Raw genomic sequence first — 18,961 nt, 5'->3', positions numbered from 1 at the left:
CCACCAATTGTGCAAGTTCTCCCCCTTAAAAAGATGAGAGAGGCCACTCATTTTCATCATAGGTACACTTCAACGATGAGAGGCAGAATGGGGGGGGAGGAATCCAGGAAATCATATTGTGGGATTTTTAATGAATGAACTGGTAAATTCCTCGGTAGCAAGATTTCTGGGTCTCACGGACCTGTAACTTCTTCTTAAAGAGGCTCCCCTGTCCTCCACACGTTACATGTATTAATGGCACCTGTTTGAACTGGTTATCAGAAAAAATGACTCTTATCCACAACCTCAAACAGTCACACTCCAAACTCCTAAATGTGCAATTGGTAAGCAGCTTGGTGTGAAGATATCAACTGTGGGAGCAATTATTAGAAATTGGAAGACACACAAGACCACTGATAATCTCCTTCGATCTGGGGCTCCATGCAAGATCTCACCCCGTGGGGTCAAAATGATCACAAGAACAGTAAGCAAAAATCCAAGAACAACTCAGGAGGACCCGCTGAATGACCTGCAGAGCTGGTACCAAAGTAAAAAAGGCCTCAATCAGTAACACACTACACCGCCAAGGACTGAAATCCTGCAGTGCCAGATGTGTCCCCCTGCTTAAGCCAGTACATGTCCAGGCCTGTCTGGAGTTTGCTAGAGAGCATTTGGATGATCCAGAAGAGGATTAGGAGAATTTCCTTTGGTCAAGTGAAATCAAAATAGAACTTTTGGTAAAAACTTGTCCTGTTTGGAGGACAAGGAATGCTGAGTTGCATCCAAATAACACCATACCTACTGTGAAGCATGGCGGTGGAAACATCATGCTTTGGGGCATTTTTTTCTGCAAAGGGACCAGGACAACTGATCTGTGTAAGAGAAAGCATGAATGGGGCCATGTATCATGAGATTTTGAGTGAAAGCTTCCTCCTATCAATAAGAGCATTGAAGATGAAACGTGGCTGGGTCTTTCAGCATGACAATGATCCCAAACCGATGTCCGGACAACACAGATGTGGCTTTGTAGGAAGCATTTCAAGGTCCTGGAGTGGTCTAGTCAGTCTCCAGGTCTCAACTCCATAGCAAATTTTTGGAGGGAGTTGTCTGTGTTGCTCAGCGAAAGACCCAAAACATCACTGCTCCATAGGATATCTGCATGGAGGAATGGGCCAAAATACCAGCAAGAGAATGATCTATATAGGTTGGCAAAACAGAAAGGTAAAGATGGAAAGGGTGTACAACAGGTCCAGGTGATTAAGGATAGGGAGGGAAATGTATTTAAAGATGCTAGAAGAGTGATGGGAAGATGGAAAGAGTACTTTGAAGAGCTGATGAATGTGGAAAGTGAAAGAGGGTAGAAGAGGTGACTTTTGTAGACCACAAAGTAACAGAGACTAGTAAAAGTGAAATGAGGAAGGCATTGAAGAGGATGAAAAGTGGAAAGGCAGTGGGTGCTGAGCATGCTATAAAATTTGGAAGTGTATGGTATGGTATGGAAGGTATGGAGGTATGGAAGTGTCTAGGAGAGGCAGCGATAAAGTTTCAGACAGGATTATTCAACAGGATCTTAGAGAGTGAGAAGATGCCTGACCAATGGAGACGAAGTAATGGTGCCCATTTTTAAGAATAAGGGAGATGTGCAGAATTGAGGAAACTATAGAGGGATAAAGTTGATGAGCCATACAATGAAATTATGGGAAAGAGTGGTGGGAACTAGACTGAGAGCACAAGTAAGCATTGGTGAACAGCGGTACGGCTTCATGCCTAGAAAGAGTACTACAGATACAGTATTTACTTTGAGAATGCTAATAGAGAAGTACAGAGAAAGCCAGAGGGAGCTGCATTGTGTTTTTGTAAGCCTAAAAAAAGTATATGACAGGGTACCAAGAACTCTGGTATTGTATGGTGGTAATCTGGAGTGGCCGAGAAGTATGTTAGACCGGTGAAGGACATGTATGCTAGCTGTGAGACAGTGGTGCAGTGTGCTGTAGGGGTAACGGAGAAGTTCAAGGTGGAGGTGGGACTCCATCAGGGATCAGTTCTGAGCCTCTTCTTGATTGCAGTAGTGATGAACAGGCAGACAGATGAGGTTAGGCAGGAATCTCCAAGGACCATGATGTTTGCAGATGACATTGTGATCTGCAGTGAAAGCAGAGATCAGGTCGAGGAAAATCTAGAGAGGGGGAGGTATGTGCTAGAAAGGAAAGGAATGAAAGTTAGTCACAGTAAGACAGAGTATATGTGTGTGAATGAGAGGAACACGGGTGGCTACACAGTGAGGCTACAGGGAGTGGAGATCAAGACGTTGAAGGATTTCAGGTACTTGAGGTCAACAGTCTAGAGCAACGGAGACCGTGGAAAAGAGGTGAAGAGACGGGTTCAAGCAGGTCAGAATGGGTGGAGAAAAGTGTCAGGGGTACTATGTGATAGAAGACTATCAGCAAGAATGAAAGGAAAGGTGTACAAGACAGTGGTGAGACCAGCGATGCTATATGGCCAAGAAACAGTTCCAATGACAAAAAAACAGGATCAGGAATGAGGCTGTCAGAGGGACGGTTCATGTTAGATGTTTCGGAAACAGGGTCAGAGAAGCCAGACTGAGATGATTCGGTCATGTACAGAGGAGGGATAGTGAATATATTGGTAGACAGATGCTGGAATTGGAGCTGCCAGGCAGGAGGTTTCGAGGAAGACCAAGGAGAAGATTTATGAATATATTGAGAGAGGATATGAAGGTAGTTGGTGTGAGAGAGGAGGATACAGAGAATAGGGTTAGATGGAGAAGGTTGATTCACTGTGGTGACCCCTGAAGGGAAGAGCCTACAGGAGAAGAAGAAGATATATATCGCTGTGGCGACCCCTGAAGGGAAAAGCCAAAAGGAGAAGTATGTGAAAACCTTGTGAAGACTTGCAGAAAAAAAATTGACCACTGTCATTGCCAACAAAGGGTATATAGCACAATATTGAGATGAACTCTCGGTTTTGACCAAATACTTACTTTCCACCATAATTTGCAAATAAATTCTTTAAAAATCGGACTGTGATTTTCTGGATTTTTTCTCTCGTTCTGCCTCTTATAGCTGAAGTGCACCTATGATGAAGATTACAGGCCTCTATCATCTTATTAAGTGGGAGAACTTGAACAATTTGTGCTGACTAAATACTTAATTGCTCCACTGTAAGTCAGATATATTCTCCAGTCTCTGAGTTGCTTGACATCGGTTTCTGAGCACCATCACCATGAAGCCAGGCCCTTCAAACATATTCCCTTCAATTTCAACTGTGTAGAGGCAGTGACCATCAAATGTGCCAAGTCAGCATCGTATTACTTATGAATACTCCTCTACTTATCGGCTCCTCGTACTGAATCCTAACCTTGAATCAGTAATGGCATGCAGTGCCTGCGTTAAAATGCTGTAAAGCCTCTGCTTATTATCATCATCACCTTCCCACTGTAGCATCCACTCATTAGCTGCCACCAGAATGAATTATAGCTCACAGCTATGCCTTTCACTGCTTTAACAAGGGGTCTGGAGCAGCAAGTTAGTCCCCTCACTATCCTGTTAATGCGCTAATCATTTACAGCATGAGGTGCGGCACCGCACTGGCAGGTAGAGAGAGAGAGCAATTTGGGAGCTACTGGATAATTTAAAATCAGTGAAGCAGCGGTAGGAAAAAAGAAATTGTCCTGATCTTGTAGCCCAACAGTGCCAAGCGTTACTAACCTCTGAGACTTATGTAAGGTCAGCTATTGGTTTTGAGATATGCCCAAGCTCTGTCATTATGGTGCCAGTCTCTGCTGCTCCTATCACCCTTCTCCCACCCACTGTGCTCAGCACCCTCATACATAATTCATTTACTGAGGAACATGTGAAGGGCACACTTCATATGACTGATATACAGAGAGGAAATTCATACCTTCATTCTATTCTCCAATCTTATACATTCAAGTACAGGCACAGTATTATAGATAAAAAGGGGATATAAATAAAATTTGAACAGGTAAATGAATTCATAATTTTATAATTTAGATTTTTTTTTTTCGTGAATGTCATTTCTCATGCACCTACATGATTATTCTAAATCATGTCATATTGTTTTCCATTTGTTGTATAAACAGAACACCAAGGGCATTTCTGTGCCGTTATGAAACGCACTCAGTGCATATTTCATCAACACCCCCTGACAGCTACGAATCGAGGCTGATGTCAAATCCAAATCAGTATTCTGTTAACAGCTCACTTGTGCCTCATTAACGACTGGGCTAGATGTTGCCATGGCTACCAAGCATAAAGGCCACCAGGGGTTCATAGTGTCAGCTCCCCTCACCCTCCACTCCCATCCACTTTAACCCTCTCTTCAGACCCACAAGAGTCATTACCCCTTTGCCTTGATTACTGGATAAACAGTCTGTCAGACAAGCAGAACACACAAAATGTGAACACATTAGGAAAGCAAATGCATAGGTATAACGCCCTCTGTGTGAACATTTTCTGTAAATAAATTTCGGTGTAAGTACGGCTGCTTCTCCTTGGTTGCATATCATGCCTTCCATGGCGGGTGCTCGGCGGCTGCCATGTTTTTAGGTAGAGAGGGCCCCTCTCCGAGCGAATAGCACTCCAGCGAATGACCTCTACAGCTTGAAAATTAGAACATTAAGCAGAACACTTACATGAATAATTATTCACTTGTTCCAGTAGTTCTGTTAGTCGGTAGGTTAAATAATGGAGGCTTAGTGTTAAAAAATAAAATCCAAAGTGCCGGTCAAACAATTAAAAGATGGGAGTGGCTTGGATATTAACACAAAAAAAAACATCTCTTCACTCATTAAGACAGCACATAGGGGCTGCCGTTGAAAATGAGCCAGTTGGATGATACTGGCATATTAACAGAAATGTTCATTAATATGCACTGTCCCTGTCAGTTTAAACTTGTAAATAAATCAATTCATACGGCATCACAGTAAAGTAGAAAATAACAGCATCAGTAGCATGCTTAGCAGTCATATAGTGGAATATATGGGAGATTAATGAATAGAAAAGGAAATTATAATGCAGTATATTCAGTTTAGTTCAAATCTGACAGCTGTAATAATGAAATGAAAAGTATATACTCATCTTTGGGCCTTCAGGCCTGATCACAAACTACACATTTTTATTCAAAAAGATTTTTGTGAGGAAATACTCAAGGTGGCTACAACTCTATCTGAAGAACATGCTGGACAAGCAAGCAGAAGAATATTTTGAGACAGCAAAAGGATTGCAAAAAGCAGAAAAGAATGGATAAGAGTAAGAGCTGATGCCACCCATTGAAGAAAGATAAAGGAACAACAAAGATTCAGAACCTCTGAAAAAGGTCTCTTTTTCTTAGGGAAAAATAGATTAAAGAGCAACTTCCAGGTTGGAGACCGTAATGAATCAATGTGTGAAAAATAAATGGATAATTATAATGTTTTTTTGCAATGGTGTCAGCAACCTATTATATGTCAGCGACCTATTATATGCTATAACCCATACAACAATTTACTTCTCTGCCACTGCAGCAGCAAAATTCACTTTTTTTGACAGGGGCAAACTTCCTTTATGTCACAGGTAACAAGATAACAACAGCTCACTCTATAAACCCTCCATGACAACCTTCTAATATCTTATGACATAAGACAAACACTTTTTCAATGCATTTCCCAAAACAAGGCACTTTTACAAATTGCATCTGTATGCTAATATGTCTGATTAACAAAAACCAAAATGAACTGTGCACATACTCAGTATACCACTCCTGTAAAGGAAGTTCCTTTCTGGTTTAAAAGAAACTGCTATAGCTTTAAAATATAAATCTGTGTCACCCGCATCTCCATACACTAATATTACTCCATCAATTTTGACAGTATGAAAATCTATTATTTGTATAAGTATATCTAATAATTTTTCATGTATTCCATCAGCAGGTGCCCCAGTCTGACTGGTCGAAAGCAATTGTCAGCTGACTCCCACATCGCACAAAAATTGTCATACACTGTCAAATATCGACAGGATCAAAATGGCGAAGAAAAAAAAAAATCTTCTCCCTGGCAGCCTTTTTGTTGATGAAATATACACGGATGTGTTTTGTTACTCCATGAATAAATATCAGGTTGACATCTACTGCTCATTTGTAACTTGCTTGTGTGTGAGCATTTTTACAGCAGTAATCTTACAGCTCCCTCATGACTGCTGTGCAATAAAATGACCAACTATGGAGATAATTAGCTACAGTGCTTTTCTCCTGTTTGCTGTCATTGTAGAAGCGGCATGTGAAGTAATTAATCTTACAGGGAGACCGTACATGATATATTTTCAATCATAATGTAATCCCTGATAATAATTTCAAAAATATATTGGGCTTCTTTTGCTGCCCACATGCATATTGGACTCTTGATGATGAAAACACCATATTTCCATATTATCATGACCACAGAGGAGCGTCTCCTTTAGGCCTGTGCTAATATATTTTCTTAGCTGGATCATTCAAGCTGAGGGCTCTGAAAAAAGACTTTGACACCCTGGAGGCATCATTGCACCTCTGTCTTGCAGCATCGAGGGATTTTCTGTGTAACAACCTGGGGATTTTTAATTTAGAGTGCAATGAGAACTGCATTGGCGAGCCATTTCAGGGTCACTAGCTGTGGTTTTAAAGTGAGCCTGGCACAAGTTATGAGGAAATGTTATGCTTTGACTGATGGGAGGTCAGAAAGGCAAGGATTTAAAACGGCGCGCGTATGTCTACAGTATATCACTAGCCAAACTATTTGTATTTTTCATTATGGCCAGCACATCCCACTCTCTCTGGTGTAGCTGTGTTGTCATTTCAACCGCCTGGCTCATTTGCAGTGGTCTTACATAGTCATTCACTGTGGTTTCAATGTTGCTAGGCTACCTCACTTCACTGTTATCTGTTTGGAAATCTACTGTTCAATAAAGCAGTTCAAGGAAGACCTGTGGGTTTGAAAACTGAGCGATATCGAATTGTAGAAGTAACTGACAGCATGTGCAGCCTTTTCTTTACATTTCAGATGACCAATTCTTATTCCCTGAGGCTCAAACCCCAGAGAAGTCCATTCTTTAGTGTAACGCCATATATTGTGACATTTTTGACCTCTTCTTTGACAGAAGTTGCGTTGAAAAACTGTATTTGCCTTCCACTTTTCTTTTAAGGTTGTTCTACATATTCATAACTGCGCACTGTGTCTAACACATATATTTCATGTTTCCTGATTTCATTTCTGAATGTTGGGCATCCTCCAAACCTGGACTGTCAAACACAGTGTGTTTCCAAGGTTGAATAGTGAACAAGCAAGCTGCTGGTGAGGCCCTGCATAAATTCATCACTGTCTTTTTTTCCCTTCCCTCCTGCGCCGCAATGATGACGAGCGTGGTGCAGTTTGACCCCAACACAATAGAGAGGCCTAACTCCTTGAACTTTGCAGGGCAACACACGCCAACCCGCTTGATCCCTACTGCGTGGCCACCTGATTTCCCCAGGGTCCAAGAACAAAAACTCATTGGGTGACCCTTCAACTGATCCCTTCCTCCTCTACAGCTCAATTTCAATCATCTTAGCCTCCTCTGCAGAAACATTTTTTTTCCTATTGGGTTTGTCTTTCCATTTTTTTTTTTTTTTTCCAATCAAAAAATTTCAACATCTCCCAAACATTTAGGAGGATGATAGTGCTTTCATTTGAGTTTGTTCACAAAATAAATGAGTAAATAAAATTAAGAAATACATAGGAAGATTCAAGGCTTCCTTGATTGCTGTACTGGAGTCGAATCCTTGCATGGATTTATTTAAAAGTGTGAAAATATAAGCAGTTCAGATTCACTTAATACTTCGCCTTATTCTTGGTGAATGCTTGTCACTGTTATTTGCTGCAATGGAGACACTCTTTAAATAGTTGTTCGATGTGGTTATTGCGGTTGTTATCCTGCAAGAACACTACTAATTACTTTATGCTCACAAACCCATTCGTTATTTTATAAAAACCAGAAAGAGATTTTAATATTAGCGTCTTGCTTCTTAAAGGAGGGTACTGCTTTTAGTATCTTGGTCAATATACATCCCTGAACTGTCCATAATTAACAGAGAATGGAAGTACAATGATTTTGTGACGCCTTGAGTCGAAATTTTGAGGCATCGGTTCTTTATTCAAGCCTTTGGTTCCAACAACTCCCTTTATAAATCATTGCTTTCTTCTACTTACATTTTGAATATCATCTAGCTACTATAGTTTCAGTGCCTTTATGGGAGATTATTGGTTATATGACTCCTGAGTATCAGGGCTAATTTAAGCCTAAATGAAAAGGACAAAGCCATAAAGCACAGAGAATATTCTCGATTAATTCACTGATATACATCACTGAAGACATGTAAAACAAGGATGAGATTAGAATGAGACTAAAATCGCTTGATGAAACGGCAGCATATTTTCTATCACAGTTTGAGTACAGTTCAGAGTGATGACATTTGAAAATCAGAACTTCTACATTTACCACTTCATTATTATAATGTAATCCTTATTATCATACTTATTTCTTTTTATTTCAGAAAAAAAAAACATCACATTCTTTGTTTCTTTCTAACAATCCTCCCCCTCCCCTGCTTCCTTTTTGCCAAAATAAAGCTGGAATTTTCCCTTGGATTTTTGACCTTTGAGTAATCTCGATTAACTCCCAACTACCACTACAAATTAGCTGTGCCTCAAATGGCAAAGCAGTAAAACCTCATGTCAGATTGTGTGCATTGTGATAAATAGCTGTATAGCTTTTTTCTTCATAGATTCTTTGCAGCACACTGGTTGCAGCTGTCGGGCTGTTTAAATATGCAAAGTGTATATTCTTTTTTTTCCTTTTTCCTACTTTTTGAGGTCATTTGCATTGAGCACATTAACTTCTTCTCAGAGCCACAGAGTACTTTCTTTTCACCTGACACACAATCAAAAATCCATGTTTTCTCCCCATAAATCTGAATTTTACAGAAATATATTTCAGCATGATACATATTTGGGCATTTAATGACAAGCCTTTTGTCTTTAAGTACACCGAGGCATTTATGTAAGCTTTGCAAAAACACTGAAAGCAGGGTAAAGAGCTGGCCTGGCTCTGTTCAGACAAGCTGTTTCCCCCAACAGCTTTCAATCTGTAACATTTTAGCAAACAACACTTTGGTGCATTGATTTTTTTCTACAGCCTTTCCCAGCAAGGTTGTCACGCAACCGGAGGAGACACTGTGAGCAGTCCTTTTTTCAGGAAACAGTTAGGAGCTTCTCAGTTATGTGCACACAATTTCCCTTGAAATGACAAGTTGTCTTAATACTTTGTGTATGGCTGAAACTAACATGGTAGAGCCTATCACTGTCGAAATTTAAAATTACAGGGAAATACCTGCTTTATATTTGAGCAGAGCGTTTCCCCTCTAACTGTAGCTATCAATTCTTGTGCGTGTTAGTCAACCACATGGTTTTACCATTATTTACTATCACGATTAAAAGATGCACATACTTCAGTTGAAAACTTGTAAAGAAACATTCATGTCAGAGAGATGCGTGGAAAATGAATGTGACATGCGGGTGACTGCAGGTGATCAATGTTCTGCATGTGCAACGTGTACCCTGCCTCTTTCTGTAATCTCTTTCGAAAAGCTTTAGGCAAACCTCTACAGGACCACAGGCCACAGTAAAATGGCAGGTTCCCTGTATGCCAGATTTACAAATTTTTATTTGTTTTTTTTATTTGTTTTTTTTTTTTTTTCAAGATAGACTGCATTTTACGAAAGCTGGTGTTTGCTGTCCTGTCATCTACCCAGCATATCTGCCTTGGGTGTGGAAGGTCTGCAGGGAGGGTGGGTTGTATTATGAAGATGGACGACGCTGTCACAGTGGGATGGTGTTTGTCGCAATGCAAGCATTTTCTTCTACTCTATTATCATTATCATGGCTGATGTTATTGTTACAGTAGCCATTTCAGGAAGCGGTTGAGCTGCCGAGACCAAGAAGCAGAAAAGCTAAATGGAAAATGGAGACATTGGAATTCAAGGGTGAATATGAGTTGTATAATATCTACATTTACAGATAATTGGAAGCATACAGTATGACTGGTTCGCCTTATGAAATCTTTATAGCTATATGTGTGTGGCCTCACAATGGGAACGTGCTACAAAGGAAAGTGTTCATAAGCTGATTTATTGTTTCTTAAGAACATTTGTATAGTTAATGGTCTAATGCCAAACATGCTGCAAAACCAAGCATGAAGGAAGGTTAGGGCTTATGAGGCTTGACACACTTTACAAACACAGCTCTAATAAAAAAAAAAAAATCTGCAGCAACAATTTTCCATTTCATACAGCAGAAACGCAACATAACTAAGCCGAAAAAGTTGGGAAGCATTAAAATGTCATTACTACTGTAGTCTGAGCTCTGGATTAACACTGGGTCCAAGAACAAACACATTGACATACCCTACATGTCAATGCTGTTTCTCCCTCCCTCCCCATTCTCCTCTTCCTCACACAGCCGTCCTTTAGGGTGCTGGAGCAGGTGTGATAAATGCTGCCGTTTAAATCAAAGCACTCCCACATCCCCCCTCACCACCTCTGGGGAAAAAAGAGGATGCCACTATGCAGATTGATATCACAAGGCCTGGTCGTATCCTGCAACGGCAGACTGATGGGCTGTCTGGATAAAAAATGAACTTTATTCCCAGCTTGCAAGCTATGATTCATGTAACTCCCCTCCCCCATCGCCCCAAAACCATTCACATGTACCTTCACTGCACAGCCTGAAAACAGTATAGTACATTATATGGTGCAGCCATTTCCCCGCTGCATGCAGGGAATCAAAACAAGTTGTTGGTGTATATTATTATACTACTACATGGAATATCACAGTGGTATTCTTCATTCATTGACATGACGCAAATAAAAAAAAATAAAAAAATGTGTTTCTTGCCTTTCTGAGGAGGGAACACACTTTCCTGCTAACTTGAGTAACATGATGGCAGCTATAATATTTCAGTGTTTGAAAAGGCTGTTTTGAGTTCTGCTTGGCAGCAACTTTGTTCCAAGCAAAATGATCAACTCATGCATGCTTCGAGATTGACCACTGGTTCTGTTTGGTCTTCCTGCCCTTCCATACCATCATGAGTGACAGGCAGGCTGGAGGGTCACATTACTCACTGATAGCATTCTGTTCTTCTGCATTCCTGTGCTAAAAACATGATGAAGCATTGCACTTTCTGCTCCAATAGTGAGTGGGTAGTGTGGGAGGTGGCAGTGCAAGAACACATCCCTGCTTTAGGTTCCAATTCATTTGCCACCTGAAAGCAAAACTATATGTGTCAAAATAGATAATTCATTATAAAGTTATCTATAATAATGACCAACGAATACCCGCAGTCTCTTATTTCGTACTCTACCAAGAAATGACAAGTAGCCTATGTATCCGCTAAATACATCACATCATTAAAGCTTATTTATGTGGAGCAGTGTCAATGCTAACAGAATGGCGTCATGTAATTGTGTCCAATAAAAGTGTCAGCTTATGGTTAAGGTAATGAAAGGGGAAATAATACAGCAAGATGACATCCCATAATTATCAATTCAAATCTAAAAAGTACACAGGGAAAAAACAAAAACAAAAACAACATAAGCGTCATACATGAAAGTGTTTTTGCTTTATAAATTTGACTGGGATCTTATAAGAATAGAGAAAAGACAAAACCAAAACACAGATTTTGTGATGAGACAAGTGCATATCGACTGCTGCGTGGCAGCTGCCATATTAATTTTTTTTTTTTATTTGATGACCACTGAAATTAAAATCACACTACTTTTTTTAATCAGTTTTCCCCTCTGATCTGTATCCAGGGTTACAAGAATGAAATGACACGTGTCTTGTGTCACCCGGAGGTGTGTGTGTGTCTGAGTACTGAGTGGCATCTTTCATGCTACACAGGCATTTTGATACACACCAATGTCCAGCATTCGACACAACCAATCCCCGGGGGATAGTAAAAGCCAGAGCGTAATCCTTTAGATGAAATTGAAACCCTTGGAGGTGGAGGAAATACAACCATAGCAGTATATGAAACTCACCCCCTGCTTGTCATTGATCAAAAGCTATTAAAACTATAATAGAGATCTGTTAGCGATTGATTAAAGGTCATATGAAGCCTAAGAGAGATTGAATAACAATAAAAAAATCTTTAGCTCAAATATTGGTCTTAGGGTAACTTCATATGAGCATGATAAAGGAGCTTTCATAACAGTGCAGATGTGAAATTATATATGTTATGTCCTTAAAATGAAGAAAGATATCATGTGAATTTATCCAGATGGTATGATAAGAAAAATATGTTTCTGCCCGAACGTGTTACATCGTCAAAATGTGACATGACTGTTGTAAAGCTGTTTGAAAAATCCTCCTTCCAATTACAAATGTTTCGATATTCATATCAATTCAGCATCTCACTCCACTGGAATTGGTTAATCACATGGTGATAGTCACAGTTTGTTGGAATGTAAAAACAAGATAACAGAAATTCTTACCCTAATGAGACTTCTTTTCCTGCAGTGTTCTTTTGTGTGATTTGATTGAAGGGGCATATGGAATATGTATACCTGTGAGAGAAAAAAAAAAAACAAAGCAGACATATGAAAAACAAAAGTGTAAATCCATGTTGGCTTTACAAATTTTTTCACAGGATGTAATTTCATTTGGAGTTATTTATCATTCTAATGGTAACTACTTCCTTCTGCAGACTCAGAGTGACACTATTTTATGAGGTAATCTACTTTGTTCATATCACACATGTATCTGGATCACTACATCATTTGCCAGCGCCGATGCCTCACTATGAAATCTCTATATTATAGCGATTATGGAATATTTTGCAACCTAATGACAATATGCATTATTTCTGTGTTTGTTTGCTTTATGGGCTGCAGCTCCACTAATTTGGTGGATTTTAACAAGGCTAGTAATTTAACCTGTAATGCACTGTGTGTTTTAAAGTAATGTGCGGAGAAGACCAATTAAACCAACTTGATGCTTCATTTTCAACTGAATGAACAGGAAAAAAAAAATAAAAATTGTGCATGTGTAAAACACATGGGTCTAAGCTTGATAAATTGCTGTGGCTTGCAAGCGAGGTTGTATGTGTGTGTGTGGTGGTTGTGGTGGTGGTGGTGGTGGTGGGGGGGGAGCGCTGTATGTAAAACTCCCCAAACTACAATTTGAGAAAATCTAAAAGATGATTTAGGGTTCTTAATACTGATAAAAATATTCAAAGTATTGGTTATGTATTAAACAGCAAAACCTGAAAATTGAGAGGGGGAAGTTGAAAACACTCTCAATATCTTTCAATGCATTTGTATATTTTGTGAATTATTTCTACAAGCATACCCTGTGGGTATTGAAAAGGAAATCAATGATATACACGAATTACAAAATAAAAGTCAGTATTTCAAGTTTACCGATCTAAAATGTATTCAAAAGACCAATGGGGTTACATTTGCTTGACAATGTCGAATAGATTAATAAAAATAGATCTAATGAATTATTTTTGTGCAAGGTGAATCCTGAGTCAACTACAGATATATCTAAACAGAATAGATTTTAGCATAATAGATTTTATCTAACCTTTTTTTTTCTCACAAGGAATATTTATACCAGCAATTAGAACAGAACCATCACCAATGCTCTCTGGCGATAGTGCCGGAGAGTAGAGGCACAATCCCTTGCTCCAGAAACAAACTGATCAAAGATGCTGATGGTGAAACTGACAGACAGTTTTTTTTTTTTTTTTTCTTGACATTTGAACCATTACATTGAGTCTGAAAGAGCAGAGGACATCCAGAAACCCTCAACAAGAGACAGAAAGAGTGAGTGAGTGAGAAAGCGCAGGGTGGAGGGGGGGAAAAATGACTGCAGTGTAAGTAGATGTCGGCTGGGAAATGCGGGAGGATCAAAAGCGGTATGAGAGAAAGGCAAGATGAAAGAAAAGAAAATGATGAACATCAGAGAAAGGGGATACTGAGAGAGGTAAGTGATTGGTTGCTGAGTTCTCTTGCTCACATGCTTGTTTGCGGATTGTATTAAATGCTTCTCATCTTGGAGTCTTTCATTTAGGCATTTATCCTTTCATGTCGCGTGTATGTTGAAATGGGTAAGGCACTTCCTCCAGCTGTCACATATAAGGGCAGAGGAAAGTAACGGAGCCGTCTCACTTGACTGCACAGTATCTACTACCGCACTCAGAAGAATTAACCATATCTCTCGATGACCAAGAGTATAGATACCGCTGCAAAATCCATGAATGTGATACTGGACAGAGGGGTTGCTGCAAATGTCTGTTCTGTGAATGCCCATTTTCTTAATGTTATTATGCCCTGGACGCTTTAACTGAATAGTCCAATTAAAGCAGATAAACCTTTTGCTTTGGTGAGCATAACCAAGTCTTTCCTCAAAGTAAATACGAGATAAAAGATATCAGACCATTTAGAAAACTGCTGCATTAAATATATTTCGAGTTTGTTCATTTTTTAGCTAGATTTAATTTTAGGGGAATGGAAAATATTTTAACAGTTTTGATTAGTCTTTAAATCGCATTAATAGATCATCCTTTGAAATTACCATCATTTCTTTAATATGTGTTGTTTTACCAATACCTTGTAGCAATATGGGACTCCCACTAATAGGTGGAATAATGAGTCCCAAATCTACTTGATTTAAAAAAAAACTATAAAAAAAATATGACCGAGGATAATTCCTTGTAAAGTAAGAAATAGATAACTCAAACCATTTTCCCTCTCTGGGATATGCTCTATAAAAAGTATTTTGATAGTACGTTGTTTGTATATATACTGCTATTGTTCATCCCATATTGCTATTGTCTTTCCCATCAGTCAGTGCAAACCAACCATCCATTAGGTGATTGAAACACAAGTAAAAAGGTAAAAATATGCTGGGAATTTAGGAGTAACATGATTAACACATCAAACTTCCCCCTATTTTTCTGCTCCAAGGTTAACTATTTCTTTGCAAAAAAAACTCAAAAATAAATGAAAAAAAGAAATTATATATATTTATATACATATATATATATATACATATATATATATGTGTGTGATATTGAGAAACGACTGTTCTGGGATTCAAGATTTCAAGGCAAAGCCAAAATTTGAACTTGTCAACTCATCTGGCTTCACAGGACTGATGTATGTGTTTTAGGTTCCTCATTTTAATTCTCTCCACAGGGGACAGCAAGAACCATTCATCCATCCATCGTCTGCCACTTATCCTGCACTCAGGGTCGCGGGGGATGCGGGAGCCTATCCTAGCTGTCATTGGGCACGAGGCGGGGTACACCCTGGACTGGTCGCCAGTCACTCGAAGTGCCACCTACAAAGACCATTTACTCACTAACTCATTCGGGGAAATTTTCCCAATTAACCTGATGCATGTTTTTGGACTGTGGGAGGAAACCGGAGAACCCGGAGGAAACCCACGCAGACACAGGGAGAACATGCAAACAGAAAAGTCCCCTTGTCGGAATCGAACCGGGTGAGGCCGAAACGCTGACCAGTCGTGCCAGCCAGCCGGCAAGAACCAGAAACCGGAAAATGTTACATCACAGCAAAGCTCAAACTCCATAAGGACAGTCAACGCCATCGGTCAGACACAGCACCTTTCAGTGGCATTCATTGTGGCATGTTTATCAAAAGAGAAACTGAAGAAGCCTTTCCTTAATCTCGCATCTTGTTTTATTTAGGTATTTAGTCTTGCACAGGCAAAAGTTAACATTCAAAAACCACGGCCAAATAAAACAATACAAGGTGTACCGGATAGCACCCCATATCAGATAAATGAGTAATAGAATGCATAAGCATGAATTATCTGTCAACCCTTGCATAATTGTTCCTTTTATACCTCGATTCATTAAGTTGTTGAAAAGCAGGTGTTTCAGCAGTAACAAACATCCTCATCTGAGCCCAGAAACAGATGGCACCTGATAGACAGGGCTATAGTCAGAGGAGAAAGGGGGGAGGAAAAAGGGGTAAAGTAGTGAAAAAGCAATCAAATGAGTCCCATAAGGGACTACCCTTGTATGTCAGTACCTCTCTTTCCCCTCTATTCCCCTCCAGGCACAGCTATCCATCCCTGCCCACTTTTGCTGACACCCCAGTGCCGCACAAAAAACAGGGGGAAAAGCTGGGCTATTTGCGTGCAGGGACACAGTAACCTGACCTTGGACACCCGCCTCCACGTGGCAGCTTGTGAGAAAAGAAAAGCATGAGAAATGCAGAAAATATGTTGCTGAAAAGAAAAAGTATGAAGAGATTAGAAAAGATGAGCCCAACATGCTGACAGAGGCGCTGGTTGATTATCTGTCTGTCTCTGGGTAAGACATTTTGCATACTGCCTTCTGTGTTATATAAATGGGCCACAGAAGAGAGGTCAAACAGGCACATTTAGACAAACTGTCCATGGCTTTTCTTAGCAAGTGAGCTCAGTGTAACATGAGGAGCAAATAAACACTGAAAAAGATGCATAGTGACAAAGGCTGTGAGGGGAGACTGACATCCATGGAAATATATGGCTACGAAATACTGAGAGAACAAAGAAAGAAGTGGGGGGGGGGGACTGAGAGATAAAATGAAATAAAATTGTACACAAAAGAGTGGGTGGGAATCAGATGGGGATGGCGTTAACATTGCACATATGAATCACTATCTATACAGGCTGCAAATGTGATAGATAATAACATGCTGCAAGAGGAACTCTAAGTGAAAAAAACAAGAGCCAAATGGATAAAAAGCCCCGGGTCAACGGAGAATTCCCCTGGCAAAAAAAGCTATGTTATGATACGAGAAGCTAAAAAATAACAACAGCAATCTTACCATTCCTGAAATCCTGTGCTCTTCACTTGCATTTCTTTCGGTATGCTGCACTTGATCTGTCATTGTCTGACAATGCAGCTCTGGCACTACTAAAAACAGGTTAGTGCCAGTGTGTTGTGATGGTCCACCGATGGAAGGTAAACATTTCAGTTACAACAGCTTTCCCTTTCAGACAGCTCCTAACCGTCTACTTCAGACTGAATGTGCAGAATTATGCGTAAATCCTCTTGTAAGCAAGTTCAGTTAAGCGTAGTGATAAACATATGATGTGATACAAGTGTAATAAATAAATCCACAGGAAGGAAATTTGATATTAACCATGTAAGTCCATGAGCTTTAAAGTTGCCTTTTGTAGAAATGGTTGTCTAGGCTTTGTCAAGACTAGGAAACTGTGAATTGTCCACACCTATTCCCCCTCCCCAGTTTAGCATTGATTGCGTCCACCCGTTCCCTTTTTAATGTGCATTTATATGTAGTCTATCTTTCCCTTTGTCCTGTGCAAGTTTGTCATGTTACTATCCCTCCACTCCGTGCCTGTCAGGTTTTTTGAATTATTGAATTGTTTTTCTCATGAGTTCCATCTGTGTTTTTTTTATGTCCAATTTTCCTTTGCACTTTGTATTTTGATACTGTTGATACTTTGCCTCAAGTTTCGTTTGTCGGTAGTTATTTATTTATTTATTTATTTTACCTTTCCTCCATTGAGATTCTTCTTTTTACTTTATTAAAGTCTGTTTTTTTGTTACTCTACTGTGAGTCGTGCGTATGGGTTCTGTCACTCTCTTCGAGTCATCCTTTCTTGCATTGACAGGCTTGGTGTAAGACAAATCAAGTTTACTTGAACAGTGTTTTGAGCAGATATCCACTGTAAAGTGAAGTGGGTTCTGCACCTGCTTGGAGGTAGAACAGCTCAGTGCTTATTACGGACCAAAGGCTAGAGCAGCGGTCGGGAACCAATCGCTCGCGAGCCATATATTGCTCTTCTGGTGACGGCATATGGCTCCCAGACAATTTCGAGTTGAAAAAGAAAAAATCAGTTTGGAACTGATTTTAAAATACTTGTGATATTTCTTTATAATACTGTGTCATTTTAATGTCAACAGAAATTAGTTTTGAAGATAAATTTCACGGGTCACCCGTCGGTTGGGTTGGGAACCATTGGCTTCCGAGCACGACCGGGTCATTGTAAAAGCGAAGAAATTAATTTTATCAGATAGCCAACTGGTTTAACCGCATCAACCCTCGTAATTGAAAAGATGTCAAAAAGAAAAAAAAGACGATGATTGTCGTGCATTTCAGGCTGCGTGGACAGAGGAATTTATATTTGGATCTGCGGTATGTCTAATATGCTATGATAAAATTGCACCGATGAAATGGTCAAATATAAAACGGCACTTCGAACAAATCCATGCAGCACCGGAGGTCGCATTAAAAGTAAGACATATTTAATTTATTATACGTCATGGCTCTCGATGAAATATATTTAGAAATATTTGGCTTTTATGGCTCTCCCAGTCAAAAAGGTTCCTAAACCCTGGGCTAGAGGTTTATAACATCCACTTTATGTCACAAGCCCATGTTTTTCTATGTGTTGTTTTTGGAAAAACAGCGGTGGACCCAATGTCACTATTATGAAGTAACCGGCATCTCCGCTATTATTATGATCCATGATGAGAATACCCAAACAGCTCCTTCTTCTGCAAAGCAGTTGTTCAATCTGTGGCCTCACAATGGTGAGGGCTGAAGCCACAGCTGACTTGGATCCAAACGATCAGAGCCTTCTGCAAACAAACTGCAGCATATTGACTGTTGGCTTACGATTTTGGTGACCTACTTTTTACAGCAGACTCGTACCACGGCGAAATCCTGCATTTAAGGAGATGTCTACAACGGCTGTGAAAGAGTTAATGGCTTTCTAGTTGTTATGGAGAATCAGGATGAGGGGTTTATAAAAACACAAATACATTACTATGTTGGCAAACACAGTAAATTCCACTTATAAATCGTTGCTGTGAGTGAGTAAAGACAGTAAGGCAAACATAGATAGAAA

At 39.7% G+C, this 18,961-nt stretch overlaps 1 protein-coding gene across 1 annotated transcript in view; it reads right to left on the bottom strand.

The window, feature by feature from the left end:
- Positions 1-18,961, bottom strand: part of LOC147223615 (glucosidase 2 subunit beta-like) — a 153,097-nt gene that overhangs the window by 12,720 nt on the left and 121,416 nt on the right. The window contains exon 12 of the mRNA XM_086166435.1: positions 12,559-12,630. Within this exon, the coding sequence (XP_086022561.1) occupies positions 12,559-12,630 (72 nt within the window). The remainder of the gene's footprint in view (positions 1-12,558; positions 12,631-18,961) is intronic.

This window comes from Fistularia commersonii, chromosome 19 (assembly GCF_037954325.1).
Source record: "Fistularia commersonii isolate RoL2024-O1a breed Wild chromosome 19, RoL_Fcom_v1.0, whole genome shotgun sequence".
NCBI lineage: Eukaryota > Metazoa > Chordata > Actinopteri > Syngnathiformes > Fistulariidae > Fistularia > Fistularia commersonii.
This window is presented reverse-complemented; position numbering and strand designations above follow the sequence as displayed.